General features: G+C 32.9%; 1 protein-coding gene across 2 annotated transcripts in view; it reads left to right on the forward strand.

The window, feature by feature from the left end:
* Window positions 1–1,118: 1,118 nt before the first annotated feature.
* LOC115217572 (regulator of microtubule dynamics protein 1) overlaps window positions 1,119–23,201 on the forward strand; it is a 73,696-nt gene continuing 51,613 nt past the window's right edge. The window contains exon 1 of one of the 2 annotated variants that reach the window (XM_029787312.2): window positions 1,119–1,709. In XM_029787312.2, coding sequence (XP_029643172.1) covers window positions 1,456–1,709 — 254 coding nt within the window. In that variant the 5' untranslated portion in view covers window positions 1,119–1,455. The remainder of the gene's footprint in view (window positions 1,710–23,201) is intronic. The other variant, XM_029787313.2, reaches the window with a different exon arrangement.

Below are 23,201 nucleotides of genomic sequence, written 5' to 3' on the forward strand. Positions count from 1 at the left end.
AAGAGTTTGAATGAATAAACATGGATAGGAGACACAACTTGAAAGGATAATGGTGTTGAGGGAGAACAATAACTCAGGGACGTCATTGGCTTCATAAAAGTTAAGCCAGTGTTTATATAACTTAATTTTGTGAACCAAAATATATTTTAATTAATTAAAATGTATCAGTAGTAGTAGTAGTTGGAAAGAGAGAAAGATAATTTATCTTAATGATTTATCCTGGTTAAAAACTATAAAATGAAAAACAAAACAAACACAGACAAGTTCAAAATATAAAGTAGGGTGTGAGTCTGATCTTTGGTAAATATGTTAATGACTTTGCATATGTTTGTGTAGAAAAACAGTCTTATATAGTACTTACTAGACCAGAATTAATAACAAAGATTATGGTTACTTTTTCTTCTCATTATAGATTTGTAGGTAATTGATTACAATTTTTTTTTGTGTTACTACATTAAGTATACCAGCATTGATCTGGTTGTTTATTTTTCATGCTGGTGTTTCTGGACCCATACTTTTAAGTTGTTGGCAAGTACTGGTGAAAACTATAACTTGCTGAGGGGGTCAAATAATACCGAAACTCGATCGAAATTGTCATCATGCTTGCCAAAGATCAGGCTCACTTTCTATTGCATGTCCCCTTTTAATTCATTTAAATTTCGAAGTTATCTCACTTGACTTTTTTGGAGGGCTTGAAATAATAATTAAAAAAAAAAATAAAGAAAGAATTTTCTCCTCAGTACGAGCGTAATACTAGAATAATAATAATAAATTCTTCACTACATTAAGTACGTTAGCATCAACTTAACTCTCTATTTTTGATGCATATGACGTCCCTGAGTAATTTGTCTGCTGGCTGTCATTTTCATAAAATAAGCATAGTTAAGGCGATAAATAAAATCTATTTTGTTAACATCTGCAAACTTTAAATACACATAGTAATGCTCATTTATAGCTATCATTGTCCATACAATATACAGGGAATAACTTATAACTGTTTACTTCCATTAAATAAATATAAGGTATAATGCGTATGGTTTACCATACAAATAGAAAAAAATTATCTTCCTCGACGTCAAGGAACTCTTTGCTAAAAAGAGGCTTCTTCGACGATCTTTTAACAGAAGAGATAAAATTTTCGTCCGCAAATAAACATGGAGTACGATGGAAATTAAACTGCCTTCGAAATATATATCAGGTTTATTAAATGACAGTAAGATAAAGGTTTGCTATTGTCAGTTTTGTGATTAATGTGACAACGATAGAGAGTGTAGTAATTGTAATATCAGCAGCAGTAATAATGTTGTGGATGAGTGGAGGGGCGTGATTTGTTGAAACAATGCGTTATATGAAGAGTGCCTTAGGACTGTTGATCATGGCTACTCCATTTGACAGCAGTAGACATCGTGCCACTGGTGCCCTTACCACCTTTTACCATTGCTGGTCGCAGCGGAGATGATGCTGTTCAAAGCCTCCTCTGCTACTTTCCTTGCTCTTGGAGTAGGATTCATCCTCGGTGCCGGAGGATCTATCCTGTTCATGAAATACACAAATGATAGGCATGTTTTTGGAGTTTTGGAAAACTTGCTCATCAAAATCGATGAATTGAAATACCAAGTCGATAGTTTGAAAGAAGTTAATGCTGTGAAGAGGAATTATTCCCCGCTGGGGAGTAGCGGAGACGAGGAGTTTGTTGATGCGCAAGGAGGGTAAGTTTATTTATATTATATATATTATATATATATATATTATATATATATATATATATATATATATATATTGCCTTTATTTTTTTCCTTGTCCTTTGTTGTCATACTCTCCTATTTGCTGTTGTTTTTGTAGATTATTGGCACCTAAAGAATTCCTTTTTTTTCTAACTGTAATGTCATTACCTTAAACAACCGTCGATTTTATAATCTGAAAAGATTCTCTTTCAATTATTCATTTAGCTTAACTCTCCCACCCTTTTATTTCAAATTCTTAAACTTATCGATTTCTCACAACGATGCCACTATCAATACTATGGCGACTATTTCTGGAAGGGATTGAAACATTCCCCATCACTCAGATTTTATAATAAAATAAAATATTTTATGCATATTTCTTTTTTTACTCCCTTTTGTTATTGAGAACATTGATTATGACGAAAATAATACAATAATTTCTTTAAGAGTTTATGATATAAAGACACATTAGCAATGCTCCTTTGATGACACAAGTACATGTTTATTATATTTGTCGAGTCTTTTCAGTTTGTAGGGAGGGTAAATGAAATTTTGCGTTAGGATTTTTCTCAAGGGAGAGTAAATGAAATTTTGTAATAGAATTTTTCTCAAGGGCATTACACTATATGTATGAAGTGAAACAACAACAGGCTTGTAAATTCGGCTCACCAATTGCTTTATCGCTACAGCCATTCGGCACAGTACATGTTTCTTAAATTGAATGTGAAATACTAAATGTCGTTGTGCGTAAAAAGCATGTGCATAAATAGTGGTAATGAGATTTTATGACATTCATGCCTTTTGCAAGGACTTTGTGCAGTAGGTGAAGTGAATTGTTTCACATGGGATTGGGAACCATTTCATCAGTTTTTAAAATTTTCTCTGACACCTGCAATTTGTTAATATTTTTTGGCGAAGTTAGGTTTTAGGTTCCCTTTTGTTACATATTCCCACATTCTTGGATATATATCAATAAATTCCTTCCTTTTTTTTCAATTGAAGTCGAGTTTTGCGGGGTAAAAACGAGTTTTTTTTCCCATTTTACTCAAATATGAAGCTGTTGTTGCAAGTGAACCATTTCGCTTAATTTATTCGCACTAGAATATCTTTTTAGTATTGTAGAATAAATTGGCGTAACTACAGAAGTGTCCCCAGCTGACTGTGTGCTTCTTCATATCCTGAAAAAATGTGTATTTTTTAATAAGATTTTCAACAAATACATTTCAGATTGTGTAAATTATGAGAGTCAGAATTTGAAGTGGAGAAAAAAAAAAATTATGGGGTTGGAGGTGAATGTTGAATAATTCACACACTTAATCAAAACGTACGAGGGAACAGTTTAGGTATGTAAATTATTCGAACTACTCAAATATTTTTCACTTCAAATTCTGACAATTTACATAATCTGAAACGTCATTGTAGAAAATTTCATAAAAAGAAAACTTACATTTTTCAGAAAGTTATGAAGAAACGAAGTTATGTCCATAAATTTCATATCACTTATATTTCAAATCTCTCTCTCATATATAATCTTACTTCATTAATGTAGCTAAAAGAATAAAAAAAAAAGGTAATTAATTTGGGTTTTGATAGAACACTTTATTGTCATATGTTTGTGTTAGGATTGCTAAGAACTGCTTGGAATTTTGCTTCTGGATACCAAACAAATAATTGAAGTTTATTATTTCTGAAAGACAGTATTAATCAAACGTTGATTTCTTCATCCTCAGAATGTCATTTGTTATTTTTTTCTTTTTCAAACAGTTTTAGTTGGTATTCTGTAGAATTATTGGGTGCAATATTTATTCCATATCTTCAGAAAATACATGTTTCTGTATTTTAAGACAAAGCCTGGTAAGAGCAATTTATCAGAGAAAGAGTAACTGCCCCCGTTTATCGAATTATTAGTGGTTAAATAATTGATTTGATTAATCAATTGAATATTAGAATATATATTTAACCATCTTCAATTAATTGTCTACATCAAACAACTATTTAGCGCCTATTACTTCAACATACATCTATAGATGTAATACATGCACACATTGACAGTATTGTATCCGAGAGTCACTGGATATTTCAGTGATTACAACAACACTCACCCTCATCCAAGCAACCCAACTTTTGGTCACGCTTAAGACCACACATTCTCAAACTGCAGCATTCAATGGTTGGGGAACTTGGTCCCGTTGGAAATACTACTTACTACGTAAGATCGTCATATTTATTACATTTAATCCGTAACAATCGTGGAACACATCACAATAGAAATATACTTCAAAACAGGAGTCTGTTATTCAAGGAAATCTGCAAAACTGACCAATTAGTTGTCTACATTTAATATTTTTACTAAATGATTTATGTGTTAAAGGTTTTCATAAAACTCTTGGAGTTTTATGAAAGTAGAAAGTAATTGTATCAGAAGCAAATCCTACTTTGATTGTTTCTTTTAATTCTTCCAGTATCTATGTTAGGGGAAGACCAAGTTTAAATGTGTGTGTGTGTTAATGGGAGTAAAACAAGATTGATACCTTTCAAAGTAGTACTCAATAATACATAAAGAAGCTGTTAAGATTTTATTTATATATTGCTCATACTTAATATAATCACATTTGACAAGACCTTTGGTTGAAATGGCTTTAGTGTAATCATTTAAATATGTCATCATCATTGTTATATAGTTACTTTCTATGCTTTCATGGACCAGACAGGAATGATCTTCATCTAGATGTGTTGGAGGACTGCATGCCATTCATACATGCATACGTATAATCATGCAAAATATATCTATAAAATGTATGTCCATGTTTGAAAACAAGAGTGAAAATACTCAATACAGAAATCTAATGTAATTATTAAAGTGCTGCAATTACTGTCTGCTACTGCTAGTAAATGTCTCTCACTGTGATCAACAACAGGCATTCTTGAAACACTGAGTTGTAACAGAGAATGCTGACACTATTATATATATATATATATCTAATGATTGGGTTTTAGTTTCATGTCATTATTTCCTTGGACATATGTTACAGTTATCTCATGAAGTCAGTTACATTGAAATCTTGTGGGTTCAACATATTTCTATTTTCATAAATGAATGTTTGTGTATGTATGTTATTTGTTTCAGGTTGTCGAGGACCTCTTTCAAGTTCTTCAGTTTTATTTTCTATTTTCCTAAGTACATTTCCTTCCTCGAAGAATGTTTATTTCATTTACTTCATAATTTTTTATCAACATAATCAGCAAGTCTGAGATAGATATTGGTGACAGAAGTTGCTTTAATTGGAAATTGAAATCAAGTTTAGCATTTAGTTTGCTGAAAACTTATTGCCACTGCTTTGTCTAACTTTAAAATCAAGAAATGCCTATTATTTTAAAGAGAAATCCGTATTATAAGATTGTTGCGTCTATAATTTGACATGAATAGGTTTGAAATTCATTTTAAAACTATCTTATTGGTAATTAATAGAGAGCTTCTTCGATACTAGTTTACTGATTACTATTTTACTGTTGAAATCCCTCTAAATCATTAATCCCTTCATCCTGTTTGGAGAAAACTTTTTGTAAGACTTAGAATTTGAGGAGTCTGGAGTCCTACATTGGTAAAAGTCAGTTCTATAAACATTTGATAGACATTTGATGTTATGTGCTGGAGTTCTACAGAAATTAGACATAAACCTCTATCATTATGAATTAACTTGTATGAGGTAGGAGTTGATTTTTTTTTTTATGAATGAGTGATAAGTGGAGCTTGGCATATGAAAACATGCAATGAAGTGATGAGGTCCCACCTCAAAATACTAAGCGTTGAGAACAAGATGACACAGGATTGAGAGGAGTGGTCACACTCTGTGCCATAAACTTAGTACAACCTATGTTAATATACAAAAACACATATGTTGATCAATGATTTTGATAAGTTCTTATCAAGATTCTGAGAACATAAAATATAATCTTCTTGCAATAATATATCCTGTGGTTGAGTCTGCTGTATAATTTATAAATTCCTTTCCTTAAAACAGTAAAAATAATTACAAGAATAGAAAATCTGTATGAAATTATATTCATTTATAATCTTTACATTTTCTGCTTTGGTCTGATTATTAACATTATACTTTGATCCCATTTACTAAACAGATATGTTAGGCTTTCTTTTTGGCCTTGTTCATTAAATTCTTTTTCATAAAAATACCCAAGTATCTTGTATGTGTGTGGAAATAATATTTTTCTATATAGAATAATATACAAAAGAGAAATGTTTAATTCTGTTTGGAAGATCATGCAAATTCAAATTTGGTCATGATACCTGAATGCTGTCTTGAGATCAAAGTACATTATTCTGAATCTATAAAAATAAATTCCCCAGTTTACCATCCATTTTAAAATGCAAGTTCTTTTGTTCTTATTTCAATGAAATTAGTTGTGTGTCTTGGATAGGCATATGCTTTCACTTTGGTTCCGCTAATCTTGTTGAAAATGGCCATTACTTCTCCACAGTGACAGTTTTAGCCTTACAAGAAACTATGTTGACTTTATGTTCATGTTATTGTTTGGAATCTTTCAGTTGCAAATTGTTTATTCTAAAATTTACATGAGTATTCCAGTCCATGTCAGTATGCAAAACCATGTGAAGAAATTATGAAGAGAATAGAAAGGCAAAATCATATATATTGATAAATCAGCTAGGTAATTGGTTGGTATAGAGAATAGCAGAAAGTAGATGTTGTTTGGGTTATATTTTATGAAAATCATTATTGTGTATTATTTTCTGTTATGTACATATTTTTACAGATTTAAAGTAGCATTGTCTGAACTGCATCATATAGGCCAGTGAATCTCCTCTCCCCACAAAAAAAAAATCTTCCACAAACTCCATTTAACTTATGAGTTTTTGACCCTTTTTAAAGCACAAAACACAGGCATGAGTTACATTATAGTACTGTCTGTTTGGTTTGCATTATCCAGCTTAATGGTGTTCCTCCTGAACAAGCATCCGAAACCATACTCTCCACAAGGGCCAAAACACTATCAAGATTCCCTTACCAGTACATTATATTTGTCCCCTCTTTCTGCTTTTGTTTTTATCCTGATGCTTCTCTAAATTTGGAAACCTTGTACCATACCCACCTAAGTCTTGCTGGAAAATAGCTAATATTTTTTTTCAGAAAAGTTACTTATTGACCAAAGGAAAAAGTTATCTTTCATCTGGCTAATGCTACAGAAATTGGATTAAAGCCAAAGCTGTCATAATCATTGTAAGCTATAGAAATATTAACATTTTAGTTTGAATAATATATATGATTTGAATCCATATTTGAAATCAAAGCTTTTGCAATGATAATTGTTGAAAATATTCTTGATTTGAGATTTTTGTACTTTTGTAAGAAATATTTTCTTTAGGTTTTCCTTTGTATCTTCTATCAAACATTATCATATTTTATTTATTAAGTTGTTTTCAGTTTGAAATCATCATGTTTTAATTCAATATTGTGTTGATAATTTTTGAAATTTAATATTACACTTGCATTGCTCACTCTTAAACCAAACAGCATCTTTTCATTGATATTTACTCAATGAAAGCTACTTGGATAATAATTTTTAAAAAAATTCATTTTCCTTTGTTCTTTACTTGGTTTATTAAGGAACTCACTAAAAATCAAAAATCACAAAAAAGAGCTTTACTCCGTGATTATAGATGTATATCTTTCATGCGAATAAATGAAAACTAGCTTAATTTCTACTACTTAGGCCCAATACTTATAGCCTGTATTATCAACCCTAATAAGATGTCAACTCCCAATTACAAATCCTTGAATGAGATACTATGAAGATTGTAGAAGGTAGTTATAGCTGAGAATGACCAATACAGCATGAGAAGTAATGAGATATAAATGTTTTACTGATGAAATACTGTGGGCTTGAGAAGAGTGGAAATATACTGTAATTTTGCAGTTCATGTCAATATAAAGAAAATAAATATTAAAACTGATGCTAATATAAAAGTCTATGATGGCACAAAAGGGCATGACAGATATGTGAATTAATGACAGAAAATGTAGGGTAAAAGCATCCTACTTTTAACTTGGTTTAGTGATGTATTCAGTGTCAATATCAATGGGACATCCGGCTTGTGTATAGGGCTTTAAGCATGCATTTGTGGGATGAATCTACTTCCTAGTTCCCATTTTATCCAATCCCCATTCTGTTTTTTTTTTTAATGTCACCTCTGTTCTTTTGAGGTTAGATATCTGTTAATTGCAACATCCTGCCACATCTCTGGCCTGCTTCTATCACTGTTGCCAATAATCTATGTGATTTAGTTACTCCCCCACTTTTTCCCATCATTAAATTTTGCCTCGGTGCCATTCCACTTTAGTTTTCCCTTTTGTTGGTATCAGGTGGCAGGTGTGAATAAGGATGCACATCTCTCATTTTATTGGAAAATGAGTAGTGTTTATAAAAAATAAGTTTCATTTATATTTAAGTCAATGGTGATGACTGCTTAACTAATCACTGTTTACAAGCTCAAGATCTTTTAATTTTGTTGTACAGTAAAATTATCAATCGGTGTTGAAAAGAATTATTCAGTTGTAAAAACCATATCTTCAGTTGAGGATGCATGTATAATGCATAAATTATAATACCATTGTCAGTTGAGCTCAGTTGCTTTTAATTTGTTTCTTCTATTAGCAACAATTAAAAATTGCATTTATTGTCTTCACAATTATCAATTTAATGTCAAATTTTCAGTTTTGGCATGTGTTTGAGGATATTAGTTACCCCAAAAGACATGTCTAAAACAGCATTGCTACCGCTTTCTTTATCATCTGGTCAGCCAAATTCAGTTTTGTAAGATCTGATTGAACTGTCATACCTGAGTTTTCCTTGGTCTACATCAGTTTCGTTTACAACTAAATCAATTCTCTCCATTTAGTCACTTCAAAGCACTCCACCATTGCAAGTAGTAGCTCTATTGTTCTGTTAATTAGTTACATTCATAGTTTACATATATCTAATCTATCTAGTAATTGTTAAGTACTAATTGAAAAAAAAATTGTTCATTCATCTCAGTTCTACAACCTTTAAACCAAGCCATACTTTCAATATAGTGTAATTATTCATTCATTCAGATAATAAATCCCTTATCTATGAGAAGTATCTTGCTTCTGATAAAGTTTATCTTTAATGGTCTCTAATTGAAATGCATCCACGTTCTAATTACTTGTAATATTGTTCACTGATCAAAGATTTGCCTTTGGTTTTATAATCTGATTCTTTAGTCATGTTTGTTAATGTCCTTCATTCATATGTGTGTACTAAAATACATGCGTGTCATGTGTGCTGTTAGTGTTGCATTGGTATAGATAAATATGCTTAGATAATGTAACCATGTGACATCTGAATTAGGTGTGTATGTGGGCACAGCTATTGCTGTGTGTTTGTCTTTCCAACCATGTAAATTTCATGTTTAGTCTTCCTATGCGAGACCTTGGGTATATGTCTTCTACAGTAACCCTGAGCTGACCAAAGCTTTATGAACAGATTTGGTAGATGAAAATTGAAAGCAGCCTATATGTGTGTGCCTTTTCATCTTAACATTTTGATATAGTTGTAAGCAAGTGTTGCTCTCATACAAGCTGATTCATTCCTTTGCAGACTTCCATGAATATATGTCCAAATTTGGGTAAATATGACCTTCATTGGAAGCAGGTGGTGGTTGGCAATAGGAAGGACATCTGGCTGTAGAAAACCTGCCTTATCACATTCTGTCTGACCCCCATGCAAGCATAGAAAAGTGGATATTAAAATGATGATTGTGTGTGTGTGTGTGTGTGTGTGTGAGAGAGAGAGAGAGTATTGTAGCTAGTCAGGTTAATAATGCCATTCTTTGGGCAAAAAGGGATATGGTTACTCTGTATCTAACAGACATTTAACTTTTAGTGCCCAGATGAAAATCAGTGCTAAGGGGAAGTACAGTTCACTACACTATGTTGTAAACTGTTTGTTGTATTATACATGCATGAGACTCTGTTATCTATGCATATATAATGCATGCATATGATCATTGGTAGTTGTTTTTATCATTATAATTTTATTGTTTATATATATATATATATATATATATATATATATATATATATTTCTTTTTAATGTTTGTATGGGTTTCCTGGGATCAGGGTGGAGATGTAGATATATTGCATCATTCCTAACAGCCTTCACTTTAAAGCATGTACAGTTGTGTATGTATGCGAAAGAGAGATGATGATGATTCTGCCACTGACTGACAAGCCTATGATAGTTGTTTCTTACTGCTGCTACTGAAAAGAATTTTAGATTATTCCAAAAGTAGATTAGAACCAATTTTAAACTCTAGCTCGGGCACACAGAAGAATAAGATGGGATTGATAAAGCTAATTAAGTTTCACTAGAAAGTCAATAAGATTCTACTAGGTTCCAACTTTGTGAGAAGTTTTCAGTTTTGTTTGTCACCACCTAGATTTTGATTGACCATGGCCTTATTTATTACTTGATCAATTAGAACTGACTGCAGCAACTCATAAACAACAGATGAGAGAGAGAGAGAGAGAGAGAGTTCCTGGTATATGCAATTCAGTATGATTCAGAATTTGAACCTGTGGCTCATGACCCATATGAAAAGGAAAGGCTTCTGACACTTCAACAGTAACTGAAGTTCTCATTTTTCTTAATTCTTTATTTTTTTTTTTCTGTAAAAGCATGTGACACAACTTAAGTAAGCCAATCGACCTTGGTCTTCTATAGTTGCAATGTGATGTTTATATTTACACATGTTTTTTTTCCACTCAAATTACTAGCTTCTTCGACCTGTTTTTTGGAGTCAGTTGTTCCACTGCATCTCTCCTCCCTCTCTTGGCCTTTCATACCATAAATTGACATTCTGCCGGAAATCAGCTATTTTAAATCATGGGAATAATGTTAGTGAACATTTTGTGCTTGGCTCTGTGTGTGTGCTCGCACGCGTGCTTTAGTTTCGTCATGTGTTGATGTTTGTGTGTTCATCTTTTAACATTTGCTCAAAATTGAAATACAGTCAGTAGTAAAAATGATTACTGTTAAATCAGAAAAAAGAACAAAGCATTTATATTAAATTTGATTTTGCTTCAGGAATGAGCAAAACTTGTATTGATATTGTTTAATGTGGGATATTTCATTTTACAGCAGTGATGTTTAACAAGTGGAAGTTCAGGCCCTAGAGCCATCACTTTACTGCAGTTGGGCTGGGCACTACTGCCTAGTGGCAAATGCTACCGACTTGCTTCAGCTCTGAAAGATAAAGAAGAAGATGGAAATGATGAATAAGAAGTGGAATTTCTTAGGCTGTACATTTATTTTGTGTAATTTTTTTCTAACCTCAGCTTGCAAAAATATCTACAGCTGAGACATGAAGTCAGTGGGTTGAGCTCATAGCTTTTTAGAAATCTATTACAATGTTTTGGAATCTGTTATTTGAAATTTTTTTCTTTCTCTTATTAATTTAATGCCATGATGTAAATAAATTAAATAAAAAAAAATACTACATACATTTGCATATGCACATGATGAGAAAGACACACACACACACACACACACATGCACACATATGCAGTAATGGAAAATGGACATATGATGATTTTTATTTAAAGCTGAGGATTCCAAACTTGGCTACACTGAGGTTCATGTTTCTATTTTTCACAATATTGAAGTATAGATAGATATACTGCCTCAATGTAGTTTCATCTGACCCATGCAAGCATGGAAAAGTAGACAAAAACATAATGATATTACTGGTCTAGTCAATGGCTTGTCAACAAAGTGGGTTGGCAGTTTATTTCTGGCAAAGAAAAGACACTTTACTTTCAATGGATCAGTCCACTTAATAGTTGTAGTTTAATCTGTCTTTGACAATGGGAAACCGCTCACTGGTTCACATGAAGATTCACTCTTTAGTACTGTCTCTTACAGTACTAAAGTCTTTTATAGGACAGCACATATATATGAAGTACTTATAAATACATGTAGTCATAGTGTGTGTTGTATATGTTGAATTCCCATTTAGATGATATCTTTGGACCAAGCTTGAGTTTGATTCCATGGCAGATGTTTTGCATTGTATTTGTGCAGTACATTTAATTCTATATGCCATGTTTTTGTATCTTTTAGTTGGGAGGAAAGGCAGTGCCTGTGACACTTTATAGGCCTGCCAAGGTATCCTTAAACTGGAGATGGCCTAAATGCTTGCTATGTAGTGGACTCTGCTAGAAGCATCCACGGTGCCACGTGGTGGCACTAAGACCTATTTTCTGATATTAGAGGTCAAGTGATACTTAAATTGAATGCAAATCTTTCAGTCATCATTTGGGAAAAGTGGGAGATTGATAAAAGAAGTGAATTTCTAATTTAAGTACAAGGTCTGCAGTTTTGAGAGAAGGGAATTAGTTGGTACCATCACACTCAGTACTGACTGATAATTTATTAACCCTGAAAGGATGAAAGGCAAAGTTGACTTCAGCAAGATCTGAACTCAGAGTGTAAAGAGTTAGGACAAATACTATGAAGCATTTTCCTTGATGCTCTGACAGTTCTGCCAGCTTGCTGCAACCCTATCAACTAAACCATTGACAGTTCTTATTTATGATATACTAGAACTGATTCAAGTACTCATATTGAATGTTCTTTACAAAAGATGAGTTTTGTGCTAAGTCAAAAGAAATTGCCATATTTTGGTATTTTTTAAACAGAGAAAGAAATGAGCTTTAATAATAACGATATAACTTTCGTATGCATTTATATACACACTTGTATTGATGTGAAGAATAAGTTTCTTTAAGAGAAATAATGCTACAAGTATAACTCTTTTATGACCAAGTTTCTAACAAAAGTAAAATGAACTGCATATGTGTTCCATTTACTTTTCAAAATAATCAAGGATTAAGTGAGATTTAGTGAAATAACTGTAATGTTTTTCAGTTAAAAATATTGGCATATTAAGCTGATGTTTGGAATGCAATTTGCAAAAGACAAATGTTTACCTACTATTTTGAACAGATGGATTGTTATAGAAAAAAGTTAAATGTCAATACAGATCTTTTGGCTTACAGCTGATCATTGACTTGCTGTTATTCTTCTGATGAAAATGTATCATTGCACATTTGCTCACAAAAATTGTAATGAAAGCAAGAATTTTTTTTACCTTATTAACTGAGACAAGAAGTTTTCTCTATGAAAAGACGTAAGCTAAGCTTTAAGCTGATTCCTTTCACAGACAAATCCTTTCTAATCTCACTCAGCAGTGTACTGCTGTGACAAAACAACAAAATCAAGAAAAAAAAAACCCTGAGTGTTGCTATCTAACACTTATCAATAATTCAGTACCCTTGTTGCAATAAATTGCATTTCCCAATTGTACCCATTTACATATGAGTCAACTAGGCAATTAAGACTCAAATAATCCTCCCAAGGCACAGAATATTGATGATTAATCCTTTTGTAACATTATTAACTTTATTAGCAAATTTTCAGTGAAGGAAATTCAACACCCAGTTTCAATTACTAATTGGAACTGCTTCAGTGTTTGGCTTTTACTTTTTAGGGAAAGTCATGAATTTCATAATATTAATTTCTTTTTCTCTATAAATTCCTATTGTAAAAACATCCTTATTGTGGTGGAGATGGCCAAGATTGTTTACTAAACTAATTGCTTTGCTGCTGGTCTGATACACTCAGTTCAAAACCTGAATACTTAATTTTGATCTGTCTCCAGGTTTGATACAATACCAGTATAATACTGAGAGGAGTTCAACTGACTATACTCTTTGTCCATAAAAAGAATTGCAAATATGCTAGGCCAAAGCATCATTATTGTTGCAGTTATTTGATGGTAGAGTAAGTTCTCTACAAATGTACCTCTTAGTTTGGGTCTGATTTTTGTTTACAATGGCTTCCTTTTCATTTGCAATGCCTGTTTCTTTGGGAAAACTAGACATATTATCTAATTAAAAAATTATTATCATTATGATCTCTGTAGGTCATCATGTTGTTTCAATGCCTTCTTTTCTTGTAATACCAGGCACAACTCGTTTATGCAATGTCTTTTCAGTGAATGCATTTCATATTTTCAGTTTATGGGGCATCATAGAATATTAGATTCACCTTGAGATGCTATACTGTGTAAGGTACTGGCTCTGGAGGGAACCACACCACACCACTCCCTAGGGGAGCATTAAATTACTATGAAGAGACTGTGAGCAATACATTTTTTGCAGTTACTATCTTTATTGCAAAGAAGTTGAGTGTGGAAGTAGGTGTTTAATGTTTTAGGTGGGCATTCAGCAAAATGTTTGGGAAACATTGATGTAAAGCTGTGATTTTCATTTGGGTCACTGCAAGATGTTTCTAAATGGACCACAAGTTTTTAAAAATATCATTTAGGACTTTAGAAAAATCATACTTAATGCTTGAATATCTGGAAAAATGTGTTATAATTTTACATAAATTTGTTTTTATATCCATTTTGCTCTTTTTTCCCCATACAAGCATGGGTTAAATGTATGTGTTGAAACATTGTTTTACAACCAGATGCTTTTCCTGCTGCCTACCCTTACATGTAAAGGATCTCTTATTTTACACATCTTTGAAGGTGGTAAGTGAGCAGATAATGTGTTCACAGGAGAAATTACATTAGTTGCAGTGAGCAGCTTTAATAGAGCACAAATGTAAATTCACATGCATGATGATGACGTTTCAATTTCTGCCTTCAAAATTCATTCATAATGCTTTGGTTGGCCTGGGTCTACAACAGAAGACATTTGTCCAAGGTGCCATGCAGTGGGACTGAACCTGAAACCATGTAGTTGGGAAGCCATACCCAAGATAAGAAACAATTTTTCTTTAAACATTCCATGCAAACTGTGCCAATAATTTATGATTTGACCTCTGTGCCATAAGGTCAAAAAGGGATGGTCACCATAGATAATGTAGTCCTTGATACATTTTGATATGTCAACTTGATCAAAGCTAAACTAGGCTTAAGCAACAACTGGTGGTTATTTTATTGACCCCAGAAGAATAAAAAAGCAAAGTCAACAGGGCAAGATTTGAACTTGGAATTTAATATAAGGCATTTAAACTGGCATTTGAACCATTTCTGCTCATTCACTATTCTTGTTAAAGTGATACTATGAATTTTTAACATAGGCATTGAGCCTTATGTTGTGGTGAGGAGTGAGTATAGTCAATTGTATCAACCCATAGTACTTTGTCTGGTATTATTTTATCAATCCCTTGATGAGATTTGAATGCAGAATATAACTAAAAGCTGTTTAGAACTATTTTGTCCTGCACTAAGTGGATTCTACCAATCCATCACTTAAAAGTGATAATAACAATATCAAAAGTATCAAACTGATCATATTTGATAGTTTCATGGCTCAATCTTTAAGTTTGACTACTGTCAGAATAATATTTGATTAATAAATCTGTGAAGGGTTTAAATGGAGAGGGTTTGCTACAAAACCAAGTCCTACCTCATCCTTGTCTCCTTAATTGGCTTGGCAGCTAAAAAGGCATTGCTTTAATAAAAGCCATGAATGAAACATACAGGGTGATGAGGTAAAGGAATTGTTTTACTGTTTCTGTGAATATTAACACTGGCTGTGCTCAACATTATTTTGTGAAATAATTACCAAAGTGTTTAAATGATAGTATACTACATTTTAAATAATGAAAAAGAAAAAAAAAACTGTAAAAAGATAAAAAATTTAAATTTACTCACTAAATGAGAAAGTCAATTTTGCTGTTGAACAGTATATAACAAATTTAAGTCAGTTATTTTTTGTTGTACAAACATGGCACTTCATATGTTAACGGTTCTGGTTCTTACACACTTCTCATACCAGCTCCATATTTCTTTTGTTTTACTATTGTAATACAAAATGAATTTTAATAACATCTGATCTCTGATTTTAGTTTATACTTATTTTGACTTTGAAGTTACTTCATGATAAAAACTATAAAAAAACATTATGAACATTTCTTTTTATTGAAAAAATAAATAATAATAAAAACTCATTAACTAATATACTGATGATAATGATTTGTAATTTTTTTAAATTTTTGTTATCTCAAAATATTAGGAACAAAATACAATGTAACATGATATTGTGACACTAATTAATTAATGTGATGGACTTTAGGAACAAAGGTCACAAGTTCAAATGGTGACACCTGTTTTATATTGTATCATAGTTGTCCTTTATTTAAATTAACTGAAAAAAAAAAAAGAAAAAGTACCTAACTTTTGCAACTAACTTAAAACTTGTATTGACAGTTCATGTACAACTGTAGCTTGATTCGATCAAACCTGGTGCATCTTTTACTATTTTCAGAAGGCAGTTGCCTGATTTTTCAAATATATTTTCTGTGCTTAATCACTTCTTTACCAATCAATAAAAATAGTTCAATAAAATAAAATAAAATATCATCAAAATGTATTCTTTTGAAATTCATTTTTCACCTTTCTATTTCAGGTCTAATTATTACCAAGGTAACTTTACCTAAAAACTAAACTTAATTCATAAATTGGGTGAATTATTTAAAACTAAATTTTAATTGCTTAACCATTAGATGCCAACCCATCCAAGACTGTCCCTACTTCTATGATAACAAATTTTCCTATTGTAAAGTGATCTAAATTAAAACCTTCATTCAAAATTTCATGCTGATTTATGTTCTAAACACCAGCTTAATAATGATAGCAATTTCAATAAATTATTTCCAAAATGAATTGTAACAAAAACACTGTTTTTCAGTAGAAATATGGTAACAAAAGGGTTTAAGTACAAACTTTTATGACTATATTGGTGTTTGACAATAGTATATGAGCTGTAACTGAACAATCTACTTAATTTCTTTATTTTAAATGTTTGTTTTCTTCATGCTGATTCCATTTAAGATAGTTGTTCTTAGAATAATTTTTTAACCTATTAACTTTACCTTTTCAGAGTGTTTGTCTACAATATTTATCTTTACACTGTGTTTTAATTTGGTTGGAGTCCTAGCCCCAATTGTCAATGGGTGCTATGTTTGCTAAATATGTATATTGTCCTAGACTGGATTCAAACAAGGAACTTTTATTCCTAAATCTATCCTGCCTGGAGTAATGTACACACTCAGAATAGTTTGAATAATTAGTCTTTTAATAATTGTAATTCATTTCAGAACTTCAGACATTTGATTAGATGGCTAGGAAACCTTCTTAACATCATCGACTATCATGGAACAGGAAAGATTTATAGTAATGGTGCATAAAAGAACAACAGATGTAATACAAACACTGATGATGCTAGTTGTATGAATGTGTCTGTGTGTAATGCATGTGTGTGTTATATGTAAAAATGAGTTGCTATGTCAGATACAAAAGGATAAAATTGACTGTATGTGCAGTATTTTGTTCAATGAACAGTGTGCTGTGCTTCAGCTCAAAACACTCAACTAGACCTGTGATTATTTACTTGAAACAGTCATTGCGATTGTTTTCACACACACACACGCACACGCACACACACACACACGCACACACACACATTTGTTTGTTCATCTATGTTTTCTCTATGCTGATATGTATTAGGTAAGGAGGTACTTGGGGTAGAATTTTTCAAGTCTGGCTGCTCTTCATGTTGCCAACCATTAACTGGTTTTCAAGTAAAGTATTTTTAAAAATTCCAGTGGAATTAGGAAGCACAGAGATAGTGGATGATTTGTTGACATGAAATATAAACAAACATCACTGTTTATAGCAGCAGCTCAGCACTGATTGTAAACAGTCACATAGGCACATACACACATGTGTGTGAATGCACATAACAGGCTTCTTTCAGTTTCCATCACCCAAATTCTCACACAAGGTCTGACACTTGCTGAAGGTTCTGCACAGTGGAACTGAACCCAAAATTACACAGCTGCAAAGTAAACTTCTTAACCACACATTCATGCCTACTCTTTATGTAATGAAATTATATTGGAACTTGACACACCACCAGTCATGTTTCTGCTCAAGATATTTTGTAAAAATATATTTAAATTAATAAACGTTGTACCTGGTTTAAATATTTTATTGCTAAGAAAAATAACCCCTCTAAACAGCTGCAGCTCTTGGCATTTACTGTCCTAATGAAGCATTGAGCATTGTCACCTAGGTTAAGAACCATTGAAGTAGTTGATACACTGTTATAGACTTGGTTATTGAGTTACTGATAGTGGAAAAGATACTTTTTATTTTTCTTATCAAGAGATCTTCCTCAGATACTGCTGCTGCCACCAATTATGATGGCCCAGATATTACCTGAGGCACTCTGAACATTGGCTCCTTGTCAGCTATTTACAATGATAGATGTGAAAAAAGCCCATTGTATGTATATGTGTGTGTGTATGTGGAGGGGGAAGAAGCTTACTTCCCAGCCACATGGTTCTGGGTTCAGTCCCACTGCATGGCACCTTGGGCAAGTGTCTTCTACTAAAGCTTTGGACTGACCAAAGCCTTGTAAGAGGATTTGGTAGAGGGAAACTGAATGTAACCTGTTGTGTGTATATGTGTGTGTGTGTGTATATATATATATATTCCTCCCTTGGACACACAAAGACCTGTTGAGGCAAGCGAAGTCGATATCGAACCTCATCCAAAGACAGGCATCTATGCCCCGTGTGCTTGCGAAGACCTGTTGGGGCAAGTGAAATCGGAATCGAAATTGAACCAATCCTATGACTGGCACCCAGCAGATGCCAGGACCCCTAGACTGGAGATACGTAAAAAGCACTATCTGAATCGTGGCCGATGCCAGCGCCGCTTCGACTGGCTTCCGTGTCGGTGGCACGTAAAAAGCACCATCCGAATCGTGGCCGAAGCCAGTGCCGCCTCGACTGGCTTCTGTGCAGGTGACACGTAAAATGCACCCACTACACTCTCGGAGTGGTTGGCGTTAGGAAGGGCATCCAGCTGTAGAAACTTTGCCAGATAAGACCGGAGCCTGGTGCAGCCTTCTGGCTTCCCAGATCTCCGGTCGAACCGTCCAACTCATGCTAGCATGGAGAACGGACGTTAAATGATGATGATGATGATATATACATACAGGGTGGCCCAAAAGTAGGTTTACAGCTATCGCGTAGGCACCTGAAATTTCTTTTAAAATATTTTATTACATTTAAATTTCTTTCTTACAAACTGAAAAAGGAGCTTGATAAAATTAACTAAATTAGCATAGAATAATGGTTTCATATTTTTTTTATAATTAAGATCTAAACTGTTAATATATGAATGTGAAAGAGATAGTTGACTAGCTGTAAACCTACTTTTGGGCCAGCCTGTATATATATTTATGTGTGTATCTTTGTGCTGTGTTTTTCCCCCCACCATCGCTTGACAACTGATGTTGGTATGTTTATGTTCCCATAATTTAGCAGTTCAGCAAAATAGACTGATAAAATAAGTACTAGGCTTACAAAGAATAAGTCCTTGGGTCAATTTTTTCGACTAAAACCCTTTAAGGCAGTGCTCCTGAATAGCCACAGTCAAATGAGTGAAACAAGTAGAAGATTAAAAGAATATGTATGTAGGTAGGTAGGTACAATATTGAATTTTCTAGAACCTTTGGTTCCAAAGCATTTTTGGATTACGCAGGTCTTCTGCAGCAAAACATGGATGAGAAATAATTCTTTTCCTAATACCGGTTGTTGCTTCATTGCAAGTTGCTTTTCTTGTAGGAGGAATTGCAAACCAAAGAAATATCAATTCTACAGAACTACATCTGTTTAGATTAGTGGGCTATGTCAACATGTGGTAACTCTTTGGAGTTAAGTGGACTTAGTTGTCGAGAGCCAAGTGCCTTGGCCTTGGCCATATTAAGATGACTTGTGTCATGAAATATGAGCCTCCTCCACTGATTGCTCACTATCCTATCTAATGGCCATCATTGTTATCATTGAGAAAGAGAGGAGCTTAATAAAATAAGCTTATATAACACTTAGAGTATTTTACAGAACACTTTGCTCATCTTTTTGATGCAGTATTACTGTAAATCATATTTTATTTTGATTTTAGCTCTAAAAGCCTGTCAAGATTTCGGGGCTATTTTGAAATGCAAGTTTCTTTTTCATATTGACAAGTGCCAAAAGCAAGTATCAATGTCTAAGCAATATGCTTTGGGTAAACTTGGAAAACATTCAGATGAGTCACTGACAAGGTGAACAAGGGTGAAATAGTATGACAAAGTTACATAAAAAAAACTCCCAGCAAAAATGAAACAAAACAGATTATTTTTATTTTATTAATTTATATTTTAAAAACTTTGTTTTTGTTTTTCTTCTATCTAACTACATGGGATAGTGGGATAGTTTACTTGGCTTTTGATGGATGTTTATAAATTATTCAATTAAATGCGTTTTGCAACTTCTGGATGTTTCGTGTTAATAACGCCAATGAAATGGTGGTACCAGTTGTCTGGCAAACAGTAGTATTTTTCTTCTAATGTAACATGCTGGCTCATAAACAAGTATGGATACTTTTGTGTAGTTGCTAAACTCTATCTCAAGAAAATTCTTGCTGTTTTAAGAATTGGATTCACGTGGTTTTAGTTCTATATCATGGTGTAGTATGTCTACATAAGATTGTTGTGGCTCAGACAAAAATCTTATGAAGCTTAGCTCATGCTGTAATCATATCATAGCATCAGGGCTGTTCAATCTTTCTCCTAGTTATAGATTTACAATTACTATACAGTGACTACAACAAACTAATACAAACTGGCATACTGGAATCATACCTTCATATTAGTGTTATATGGCTACTTGAGCTGAACTCAACAATTACAAAGACATAGCACAGTTTGAATTTCTTTGTGGTATCTAAATCTTACATGTTTTAACCTACATGGGATCATATTTTTAATGAAATAAAGTTCCGTAAGTTTCAGTTAATTTTGAAACTAATCAAGTATCTTGAGGAATTTAATAAAAATCATGTTTTAATTATGAAGTTGGTGTTTGGAATATAAAATTATGATGAAAGGTTTTAATTTAGCTATAAACACTTTAAAATGGGTGGTTTTGTTTCAAGTAACAAGAGACTAACTCAGGCATTAAATTTGTACCATCATGTCTTTCACATTATTTAATTATTGTTTTATTTTGTGAGTTGACAGTTCAGATTTTTTTTTTGTTGTTTTGCTGTTGCAATGCTCATTACCTCCTACTGCCAACTGTATAATATATTAATTTTCTGAGACGAAATTTTATGAAAGCTTCATTGTAGGTCATAAAATGGGTTTTTTTTTTTTTTTAGAGGCAGCAGAGAGAATAAAAGTTTTATTGTATATTTGATAGAGTAAAAAAAAAACAATAGACACACTAAAGGACATAGTCCAAGCTCTGTGGCATTAACAAGAAGTATCACGTGATAAATGACAAAAATATAGGTCTTTTACATTCATTTAACTAAACTGGTGTCTGGACAATAAATAAAAAAAAAAAATGAATAGGAAGTTGGGGTGAGGGAAAGAAAAGTTGCCTAATTGTACTGACTGGTTTTTATTTGGGTGTTTCTATATATTTTATTGAATGCAGTAAATTGCATGGTATTATCAGTCTGTGAAGTTCAGTTTGCTTGTTAATTCAGTTTATTGTGCAGTCCTAACACATGCACATATACACACATGTGGTAAACCCCTTGTATGAAATATGCAAGCCATATATCTCTATCTCTCTGTCTGCCTGGCTATTGTGCTTCACATGTAATGCACAGGACACTTGGCTGATAATCTGAGGTTCCAAAAAGAATGTCTGTAAACAAGCATGGATGTTTAAAACAATGTTATGGAAATGCTTCAGACTGGCAAAGGCTTAAGCAATATTTTATTTAATACTGTGTGGAAAAAAAATTTGCAACAAATTAACACATTTCTAACATTGGTACTTATGAAACTATATCAGAGTATGAGTGATTGTGTTGACAACACTAGATAAACTTAGTGATTCAAATCATGGCACTGAATTGAATTTGGCCAAGAAACTTAAATCTTAAGTGGTGAGTTGTAAATATATTCTTGAACAAGCCACTACTAAAATTAACAAAGGTTTTGTTAGTTTATAGTCCACGTCAGATTTGAAACTGACACCTCATGCTTGCAAAGCAAATTTAATTATTCTGCTATACTTTGCAAGAATATAAATGTGTGTGTGTAATGTATGTAAGAAGAATCTAATAATGTTTAACATATCAATCTTCTGTATTTGGGCAGATAATAAAATACATATACACACACACATACATACATATATACTATCATCATTTTAACATCCACTTTTTCTTGCTTGCATGGGTCAGATGAAATTTGTTGAGGCAGAGTTTTCTACATTCAAGTTCTTTCTGTCACCAACCATGTCTGGTTTCAAGCATGGTAATATTTCCTCTATTCCTTCAAATATGAACAGCACAATGGCTTACCTTGTTTTCATGGTAGATTGCAAACAAACAACACTGCTTGTCTGATGGTGATGATTGATTGCAGTAAGTACATGATACCAAGGCAAGGAGATAAAAACTCGCATGCACATATGACAGGCCTCTTTCATCCTTCATTCACCAAACCCATTAACAAAGCCTTGTTTGGCTGTGCATTATTACATACCCAAGTTCAGAAGGTTGATATCTTTAAACAATAGAATTGTTAGGTTTTTCTTATTTAACAATCTGAAATAAAGTTTACTTTATATCACTTACGTGTTGCATTACCTCATCACAGCTGTACTGGGCGGGACATGTTTCGAGGATGGAGGGCAACAGGCTCCCAAGGGCAGTTTTCTACACTGAATTGCATCAGGGCAAGTGGAGCCATAATGGCCAGAGATGTGCTGAAGGGACATATGAAGAACTCCAGCATCTCTCCAGAGGAGAATGCCTTGCAACATGATGACTGGCACTGATTGTTGATGCTTGTTAATTTCAGTCATTGATGAGAAACAACAGAGAGAATACAAACGAGCACATGAGAGGTGTCACTTCTCTGTTATGTCAAGTAACTTTACCTGCAGATCAAGTGCAGGCTTTGTAGCCCACATGTAAGCCTATCAGAGATGATTTCTGAACAGAGCAGTTAACATTGCCCTGTGATGGACAACTGGTGTATATGTCAAAATTGTATTAGTAATGTTATAGTAAAAACAGTGCAATAAAATTGTAGTAAATGTTGGAAAAGAAGAAATTTTCAGTACAGTATCAAGCTTAATGTCAAATCACTTAAAATATTCTTTATTATTATTTGTATATGTATACACTTATTTTCATTAGTAACATGTTTTGTAGTAGTAATATAAAATATGGTCAATGTGCAGTATTAAATCCTTAAGGAATTGTCTGTGACATTGATTGATGATAGTGGATATGGTATTGGTGGAATCCTTAATATAACATTA

This window comes from Octopus sinensis, linkage group LG11 (assembly GCF_006345805.1).
Source record: "Octopus sinensis linkage group LG11, ASM634580v1, whole genome shotgun sequence".
NCBI lineage: Eukaryota > Metazoa > Mollusca > Cephalopoda > Octopoda > Octopodidae > Octopus > Octopus sinensis.